Below are 9443 nucleotides of genomic sequence, written 5' to 3'. Positions count from 1 at the left end.
CAGGATTTGGAGACAGATGGACTTTTTGTCAGACCCAGTACAGTCATTATGAAGTTACTGGTGCATTTGTAAATCCAGTCTAGCCAAAGCATTGCTGCTTCTTGGCCCTGGATGGGTCACAGTAAAGGAGTTAGGATCTTTATGGGGGAGAGAGATGGAAAAATTAGGGACAAAGGACAAAATCTGGAAGGAACCAGATTCAAATTCCTTAGTCAATAGAATTATTTCTGTGTAATCACTGTGCTTCTACAATTCTATACTTTTGTGTCTGTGTCTACGCTTGCATAACTTACACCATCTGGTTGCTGCAGCATTCACTGGGTATTGGTGTGGGTTGTGGTTCTGTGGGCATTTCTCTAAGCAGCTAGGATGATTTAATTGGATTCTGCTATGAAAAAACCAGACTGAGGAACTGAACCTAAACTAAAAGTAACCCAGGAAAAGAAAAAGCATCTGTTTTAACCTGGTTCTGTTCTGTCATCTAGTTCATCACTCAGCTGCGTACAAGCTGAAAGCAAGCACTGACAGTGGTACTGACTTTTTCATGTGTGAGGTGTTTGTGAAACTGCAGTCTCAGGGAAGTGGGTATGAAACCGCTGCCTTAAACTGTTCTGAGTTTGTTCCCTGTCACACTCTCTGTGAAAGGCATTTGCACGCTGCATGGGAATTTGGTACGTAACATGTCTTTGCAGCCAGCGTGTGAAGGTCACTGTCCAGAGAAAATAGGAATATCCAAGTTAAAGTGTTTATGCCTAATGTGAACCTTATTTCAGTTCCTCCAAGTAACTGCTTCAGATGTTTTACATCACTTTCAAAGTGAGAACTCGTTCCTAATGTCTTTTTCCTTTCTTGCCAGATAATCTGATCAAAGCCATCCTGTCAGCAACCAAAGATTACCGTCTAACTCCAGCTCTTGACAGGTAAGATGAGACCTTTAGAACAGGAGTAGAAGTGATTATTTTCGACATGTCTTAAATAAATTTTGCTAGATATTTTTGCTGGAAACTATTGCTAATAAATTTTTCTGTGATTTGGAGTTAGTTGAAGAGCTGGAAACTGAGTCCTTTTTCCAGTAAACCTGTAGACTCTGGAGACCTCTGTTAAGTCAAACATGAGTAGAAAAAAGCATTTACCTTTTGACTATTTCCTAATCTTCTGTTTCATATGGTGTTACAATACACTCCTCTTGACTCTTTTTCAAGTAAATAGGAGGTTTTCAATAAACACGTTCTTTTTCAGCCTTTCTGACAAAACAAGAGGATCACGCGGAACTCTTAGAGAGAAAGAAGGGCTGGCTTGTTTTAACAGTGTTTCCCTAATACCTCACTCTTAAAGCATGAATGTGTGATTATGTTGGCCAAGTCTGTGCCAGGATGTGATAGCAGTCTCCTGGGTCCTGTGGTGTTTGAATTGATGCCTTTAGAAGAAGCTCCTTTGATTCTTCAGTCCTGTTGCAGAGGTTGCTTTTGAAACTCACTGGCATGTTTACAGTCAGCTTCCCAATGATAGTCCTTTAGTCTTTCCTCCCCTTGCTTTGCTGTCATTCCTCCCTTTTGCCCTGCAGTTTCGGTTTAGTGCCACCTCCCAGACTGGAGGTAGTTTCTTTCAGATTCTGTCAGAGGTTTTTACTGGGACATGATCTATTTTCAAAATCCTGGTACTATTTCTTTGCAAGTAGCAGTACTTCCTGGAAACCGGACTGGCAATACAGCTTCTGCTTTCTGAACACGTTGGTTTTATTTCCTGGGCCAGCTCCCATTCTGCCCATTTCTCCATTACAAAGTTCATAAGCTTTTCCAGCCTTTCCGTTGATCTCCGCATCTTTCATGTTGATTGTAGAGCATGCCCGCTGTAGTTAGAGTTGGGAGTTACTCTCTGTGTGAAAGTTTATTCTTAGTTTTTGCAGTCTATGTGCTAATTTAGGTTGCTTTGAAGTTTGCCTTGCCTCACGGCAATGCTGGATAGGGTTAGCCTTCAGAGTTTGGATTAATTTGAGAAATTATGTCTAGAAGGCAAAATAATTTTACAGATGACCTTCTTAGAGATCTGCACACAACTGAGTCTCACCTATCTGGGGTTTATCTCAGCTCTGGTTGGAGAGTTAAGATTTTAATCTGTTGAAAAATCCACATATAGAAGGTTACTCATGGGAAATTAATGTTAATGACAGAGAGCGAGTGGGAGATTCTTGCAGGGAAGGTTAATATAACTGTGACCCTGCTGCTCACCTGTTTTTTGAAGAGCTGAATGTTTCGGGTTTTTTAAAAGTAATTTCTCAGGAGATTGTGAAATGTAACAACTCTAGCACCAACTGCTCACTTTGGTTTTATGCTCTTTTAAATGAGTTTGGTGCAAAGATCTCAAAGACCTGGTACTCAAGCCTTCATGAAACGTATGCAAAGTCCCTGAGATACCAAGTATGAGCAAGACTAAGAAACAGATTAGAAAAGTGTTTCTGTAGCATTGCAGTAACAAGGTTTGTCGGTCTGTATGCTTGTAAACAGATATCTTGGAAGTGCTGCTTTCTTGGGAATTTTTGGGATAAACGTGAAGCAGTGGACGTTGCTTGTGTAGCACATGCGACTCACAGTCAGATACCTCCCAGAGTCCTTCCAAGTGAGCAGGTCTTAGGAAAGATAAGAATTGAAGCTGATGTAAGAGAAAGTGATAAGAAAGGCTTGGGATAAAATGCTGCAAAGTGAGAGCCTAAGGCAGTAAGTGGATGGAGTTACAACAGGGAGGTTATTACGAGAGAGAGAGCTTGAGTATCGTAGATGGTGTTAAGGTTACCACAGTGCTCCTCTTGGAAATCTGCTTGGTGAGTAAGGCATAGATGAAGACTTGGGTATGCTTCCAGAAATATTCTTCAGCTGTGCTGATCAATGAATTACAGTGTTGGCAGCAATGGGTATCTGCTGTTTTGGATTCCAGAAGAGCTCATGGAGCAGACTGGTGAGGGTAGGTTAGCTACTTTGTCATCTTGTTTGAAGTTCAGAGCAGAGCCCAACATTTCCTCTCTGTGACAGCTCCAGTGTGGTGGGAGCAGGACCTCAGGGTTTGGCTCACATCATTATGGCTCACTGGTCAAGGAGAAAGTCCAAAACTCTCCCCTTTGCTCACTACCTTGGAGCAACTGGAGAGGGCCTGACGTAAGGAACCTTTAAAGGCCGCTTCCAACTCAAACCATTCTATGATTAAGGGCTGAAAAAATGCCTTATTGAGAGAGAGTTAGAGACACAGCTGAAGTCTGAGATTTTGAGTCTAGTGGGCTGATTCTAGCAGTAGGGAAAAGCTCCAGGTTCACCTTCTTTCCAGGATAGAGTTACACTGACATTTCCTCTGTTGGCCAAGCCAGTCTAAGACGCTATATTTGCTGCTGCTGCCTGCTCTCAGACCCTAGCCCCCTACCTTCTCCTCGTGCTGCTGCTATTGTTTGAAGAGGAACTTTAAAGTGAGTCACTGAAACGATTCCAGTTTAAAAGTTTTTGTCTTAACCTGTGTCATTCCAGTGACCTCACTTAACAGAGCTCCCCTCACAGTGAAGAGTTGCACTGGCACAGCACTGCAATGGCAGCTGGAGAGGCAGAGGGCTGGGGGTGGGTGGGGAGGGTGAGTGCTGCTGAGCCTGTTGAAGCAAGTGTTCATGTAACCATACACTGAATGCAGGTTTCCCAGGGGAAGGGTGGGAGAGGCAGGAGAGGTGAGGTCAGAGCAGTGTGTGAGAGCACAGGAAGGAAAGAGGGGATTAGAGTTGCATGGTGGGGGATCTCCACCATCTCTTTGGTCTTGTTGCCACCCAAGTTTCTCCATTTCTGTCCTCTTTCACAAAGCTGTCCCTTGAGATGTTACCTTTACTTGACTTCCATAAGCCCTGGAAATGAACTTGTTTGATTATCGCTGTGCTAAAAGGGCATCCTGATGCACCTTTCCTGACACAATGTAGTGACATGGTGCTGAAATGAGGCAAACATGATCCTTCCAGGTCTGCATACACTTTTCGTCATGCAAAAACAGCTTTGCCAACTCACTCCAACTAATCCCTCCATTGTGAGTAGAGTTGTGTTGATAACTAGCAGAAGCTGGAGGGCATTTGAGCAAATGCTATAGTTCACACCTGTAACACAGTGTAAGTGATGCCATGCTTTCTTAGTTTTCTTCATGACTCCCTATTATGGCACCTTTGTGTTGAACTGTTTATAGTAACCTGCTTCTGCTCCAGGACAGGAGGTGAGTAAAGCTGCAGCTGTGTTTGTGAGGTAGATGCAACTCGGCTCTTAGCTTTTCTGTAAAGGATTGGCGATCCAGGGGACTTCCCCTGGAATCAGTGTCCTCTTCCATCAGAGCTGGCATGCTTTTCTCCCTAACGCAGATATCGGTGGGCTTTGTCTTTGACACTTCAGAGTTCTCTTGCCATCTGTTGGCTTTTCCAGGCCCATTTATATCACTGGCATTTTACCTGCTTGCTTTAGTGGCTCCTCCAGTGGCCTGCCCCTCCTTCAGGGCTTGGTTTCTAGTTCCATGGCTCTTCTGCTGGCTGGACTTCAGTAGATTTTTGGGGTTAAATCTCTGTGGTGATGACCTGTAAATTTCCTATGAAAAAGCATAAATGCAAAAAACTTGACTGACCCTTTTATATTGCCTCCAGGTGGTAATGAAAGTAGACTGAGAGTTTGAGCTTATAACTAACACATTCTTTAGTAATGCAATATGTAAACTAACAAGTGAGGAAGGAATTTGATAGAGCAGGAGAGAAGATGTGTGTGTCCCTCTGGCTCAGCTTGATAGCACCAGTTAAGTAGCAGCAGCCAGATCAAAATGGAATATGCTGAGCCTTCCTAAGTATCGAGTTACCCTAAAGATGTATTTTTAAATTATTCTGTTACATCTTTCCTCAAAGCCTTTCGTTCCAAAGTTGCGTAAGGGAAGGCTTTGTGGTTTTTCTCCCATGACAAATCCCTAAAGCACTTTGATAAGAGAGGAAGAGGAAGTAGCAATTGCTACAACGCTTACACGTGTTTACAGTGCTCCATTGTTCAAGATGATCTGTGTGAATCCCAGTCTTGGTGTAGGTGAACTCAGCCTCTGAGAATCTGTGTCAAGAGACTACACATCTGGCTGCAGCTCCCAGCTTTTAGGGCTTTAGGGAAAGTCCATGACCCTCCTTCATACCACCCTGGTAGCAAAACGGAACCTGGGCTGCATGCAGTGTGTTCTGTTCTTGAACTCTTCTGGAGAAGAAATATACACTAAACAAACAAAAAGGTGTTTGCATGCTTCTTTGTGGAGAAACAATTGAGCTGTAACTGATGCTGTTTGCACGGTGTGTTTCTTCAGAAACTTGTCTGGAGCCAGCAGTGACTTTGCAGATTTCCCAAGCTCAGGTACCATCAGTGCTGGGTGGGAAGGAGCCCAGCTACATTAGTGCCAAGTGTCCAAACTTCTGGTTTGGATGTGAGGTCAGGTGCCTGACATCCCTGCCGAATGCTTCGCTTTCACAGAACCATCAGGATGGCCCTGCAGTCTTTTTACTGTCCCACAGTGTGATTACCAAAGCTGGTGAGACCAAGCCAACTCACCTTTCTGCCTCTCTTGATCAAAACAGTGCTAGCTGCCCAGACTTGATGTACGTACCTGATGTGCAGAACCCAGGCTATGTCCAAGGCTCACCTTATCTTCATCACAGGCACCTGAAGAAAGCAATCTGCACCTGAATACTGCCTTCTGAATGTGTACCAGAAACTTCCAGCTTTGCAATGAGAGTGAGAAAAAGCTGCTAGAAGATCAAGGATTAGACCTTAGCGCCAAGAACATATTAATGAAAAATCTTATCTAGGGACTTAAGGAAAAAGGAGGATGCATTTAAATATGTCAAGACTATGACAGTATAAGAGTGGTTCAGACATAAAGCTGGGTAAAAGTTATTAATCTATTGGTTATGACGAGTAAAGGCAGAACCAGTCAGTTAAGTGTTTGTTTCATTTTTGAAGGTAAAGATAGAATGTTGTTGTCCCATTTTACAGCAATGATTAAATTCTTTGTGTATTTTTATTAGTGACTGTAAGGATGTTAAATGGTAACTATCTGTCTTTTTAAATCAGTGAGGACTGAAGAGTGTTTAGAGTTAAATAATTATTTTTGTTATTACTATTGGCTTTTCGGAGAAATATGGAAGAAATATGGAAGATGACAAAGAAGTGGCTCTAAGCTGCTTAGTTTGAATTTGCAGGAAAAATCCTGGAAAGTTAGATCTGGGAAAGAGCAAGGATGGCAGCACAACTGCTGTGAGTTACCTTGAGTTTTGTGGAAATGAATCTTGTAGCGGATATAATTTTTTAGGTTAACTAGAAGCTCAGTTGATAAAGGTAGCCTTTTAAAAATAAGCATTAGTTATTTGTCTCAGTCTAGTATATTCTGATTCTACACAGAACTGTTGTAGACATTCTTTTTAGGAATGGAATATGTCACAGAGCTTTAAAAAGTTACTGTCAGAGTTGAGAATTAATTCTTTAGAGACACTCCTCATGTCATCCCATTGGTAGGCATTTGAGATGGTTAAAACAAATCTGGAGGAAATGTAAAATTACACTAGGAAAATTTGCCAGAGCGAGAGACTGAGGAAGTTAGGAGTAGGAGGGCCAGATTAGTCTAGACCTTGTTGTAGGGCCCTTCTCTGAACTCCTTTACTGGAGACAAATCAGAAGTCAGGCATCTCAGAGGTGACAACGCATGCAGATCATGCTTACAAGATGAGTATTATGTTCTGCAAACCAATGACTATAAGACGAGCATTGGAGTGATGTACATAAAGTCTATGTTAGAGAGACTCTGCTTTGAGCTGCATTAGCTCCGCATGCTGGTCTTCTGGTGTCAGTGCTTTGGAGATCTGGGGAGAGGCTGAAAACAGTTCAGAGAGGTACTGCAAATGTGACTCAAGATCTAGGAGAGCTGCAATACTGTAAGAGATGTGATGAGCTCACTTCAGTTTATATGGTCAAGAGAAGATTAAGAATGGGCTTTGATCAGTCTACAAGTTCTGTGTGGGAGCAGGGCCATAAAGAGAGGCTGCTGGAATAGCTTTGGCTGGTGGAATTGGTTCTTCTAGCTCATGTGTAGTGCCTCATGCTCACCAATCTGACCTGTGACTGATTATCCACCTAGAAGCAGATGTTTACAGACAGTTGTTTGTCAGTAAGTGGATCACATGCAGATGTGGAAGGGTCTGCTGACAGTAGATGGTGCTTTAATTTAGCAGAAGAGAGAAGAATGCGATTAAGAGGTTTGAGGCTGAAACAAACACATCTGTATTCAAAATTGCTGAGAGCTAACATCTTAACAGCAAGGGGGAAGGGGTAGAGGGGAGTGAATAGCTTGTGGCCTTTGGATTTCAGTATGGTATTCTTCAAAATGTAAAATTAAGAAAAGTCATGGCTCAGAGACAACTGGATAGAGAAATTACAGTATTTCTCCAGCAGTCTGTAGTGTAGCAGATCAAACTAACTTATTGTAATCATCAAAACAGTGTATTTTTGTGGGAGATTTCACTTAAACTGAACTATGTCTTTTTTCCCTCTTGCAGCACCTTTTCTTCAAAGGTTTTGACAGAGCTGTTCCCATCTTTGTCACTCAGTTGGGTGAACTTGGGCCTGACTCTGCTTTCTCCTTGTCACCACAACTGTATTTTTGTTCTGTGCCGTTGTCTATAAAGTTCTTACTCCACCGTGATTTGATTATCACAAACATCCACACTTCTTTGGTCCTTAGAGATGTGAGTGCTGGGCTAATATGTCCATCTTCTTGAGGAGGTTTTTTCTTTTGGAAAGGCTGGGATCTGTAAAGAAACTTAATCTCAATTAGGGAAGCTGTTCCTGAGCATCTCATAGTGCTGTTAACTCTGTGCAAATCTCAAGCTAAAGGCTCTGTCAACAGGGTAACCCTCAGTGGTTTAGCTGAGTCTTTAAGTGTGCTCCAGCCCCACTCTGCAAAAGCGGACCCCACAGAAACAGAGCTTTCCTCATGCTGGCTCTTTAGACTGCTCACAGTGAGGACAACCTAGAAGAGACCAGTCGACTGTTCCTGAGACTAGGAAGGCCACCTAGTCCAGAGATCTGCTCCAAACATCTGACTGCCTTGGACACTTTCCGAAAGAGGCTCTGCAGACACGTATCCCTTCAGTGAACTACCAGAGATGGAGGCACATTGCCAGAAGAGCCAGCTGCATTTGGGATTAGATGGCTGGAAAGAAGTCCTCTCTGTCTTCAAAACCAAATCAGTTTTTAACATCTGCTGCAGAGAGCTCTAGTGACTTGCAGTTCCACAAGAAACTGTTCTCTTCCTTCTCTTTACTGTTTCTTTGTTAATTAAGGTTATTTTCCTTCCCCATCCTCACTCATTGTGTTTCCATATACATCTCCTACTGGACAGGAGTGTGTGGGGGGGTGTTTCTTTTTCTGTCTCTTGAAATCTTATAACTGCAGCAATTTTGCACATAGCAAGGTGAGCACACCCCTGACAAGATCTGCCTGCACTCAGAAAATTGCTTGGAAGAGAGTATTTCCTCCCTAAGCCTTTGGTTTATTGTTATTTCAGTGCTAAATGAATAATGAGAAGGTTTAAGTAAACAGATGGGTTTGATTCAAGCCCATCATACCAGGGGTGTGGGAGGAGACGAGCTGCTTGTCCTGACAGCTCATCTCATTAGGCCCCACGTGATGTGAGGTGTTGAAAGCAGTTTATCACACGTAATGCCTGGGCATGATGGAGTGAGCTGGGGATCAAGTGTATCTCTGTCTTTCTCTTAATATTCCAGAAGGTTTCCTGTAGTTCTCAGATAGTACAAACTAAACACGTGCCGCTCAGTGTGTTTGAAGTTATGTTACAAAAATCACCTCTTCCCTCTGTTTCTTCCACAGTCTCAGCTGCCGGCGATGTATTATTGTGGGAAATGGTGGAGTACTTGCAAATAAGTCATTGGGGTTAAAAATTGATGACTACGATGTTGTTGTCAGGTAAGTCTTTGGCATCTCAGTTTTCTTGTCATATATTCAGTTTCTGTATCAGTTCACATGCTGTGCAGGCAAACATTAAACCTACACTAGTGAAAATACCCATTTGTAGGGAAGCATTTATTAATATGGAGGGGAAAAGAAAAGAGTATATAAATGTTTTTTAATTGTTGATCACATCAAAGAATAAAGGCAGTCCTCAAGCATTCCATTTGCCATAGCTATTTGGGAATATGGTCTCTCCTATGATCCCTTGATCCTATGACCTTTCTCTTCATAGCTGCTTACTAAAAGCTGCTGCTTCTGTGATGCTCTTAGGTGGTGAGCAGTAAAAAACATACTGCTGATCTGCCTCCAGATATATTTCCTAGGTAGCTAGGGAAGTATTATTGGTCATACATGTGTAACGTTCTCTAGGACCTACACTTCACACTTAGGATC

At 42.6% G+C, this 9443-nt stretch overlaps 1 protein-coding gene across 1 annotated transcript in view; it reads left to right on the top strand.

The window, feature by feature from the left end:
- Nucleotides 1-485: 485 nt before the first annotated feature.
- LOC104495125 (CMP-N-acetylneuraminate-beta-1,4-galactoside alpha-2,3-sialyltransferase-like) overlaps nucleotides 486-9443 on the top strand; it is a gene marked incomplete at both ends in the record, with an annotated part of 33473 nt that continues 24515 nt past the window's right edge. Inside the window, 3 exons of the mRNA XM_010138055.1 lie at nucleotides 486-581; nucleotides 857-920; nucleotides 8910-9005. Coding sequence (XP_010136357.1) covers nucleotides 486-581; nucleotides 857-920; nucleotides 8910-9005 — 256 coding nt within the window. The remainder of the gene's footprint in view (nucleotides 582-856; nucleotides 921-8909; nucleotides 9006-9443) is intronic.

This window comes from Buceros rhinoceros, unplaced genomic scaffold, assembly GCF_000710305.1.
Source record: "Buceros rhinoceros silvestris isolate BGI_N320 unplaced genomic scaffold, ASM71030v1 scaffold16676, whole genome shotgun sequence".
NCBI classification, from domain to species: Eukaryota; Metazoa; Chordata; class Aves; order Bucerotiformes; family Bucerotidae; genus Buceros; species Buceros rhinoceros.
This window is presented reverse-complemented; position numbering and strand designations above follow the sequence as displayed.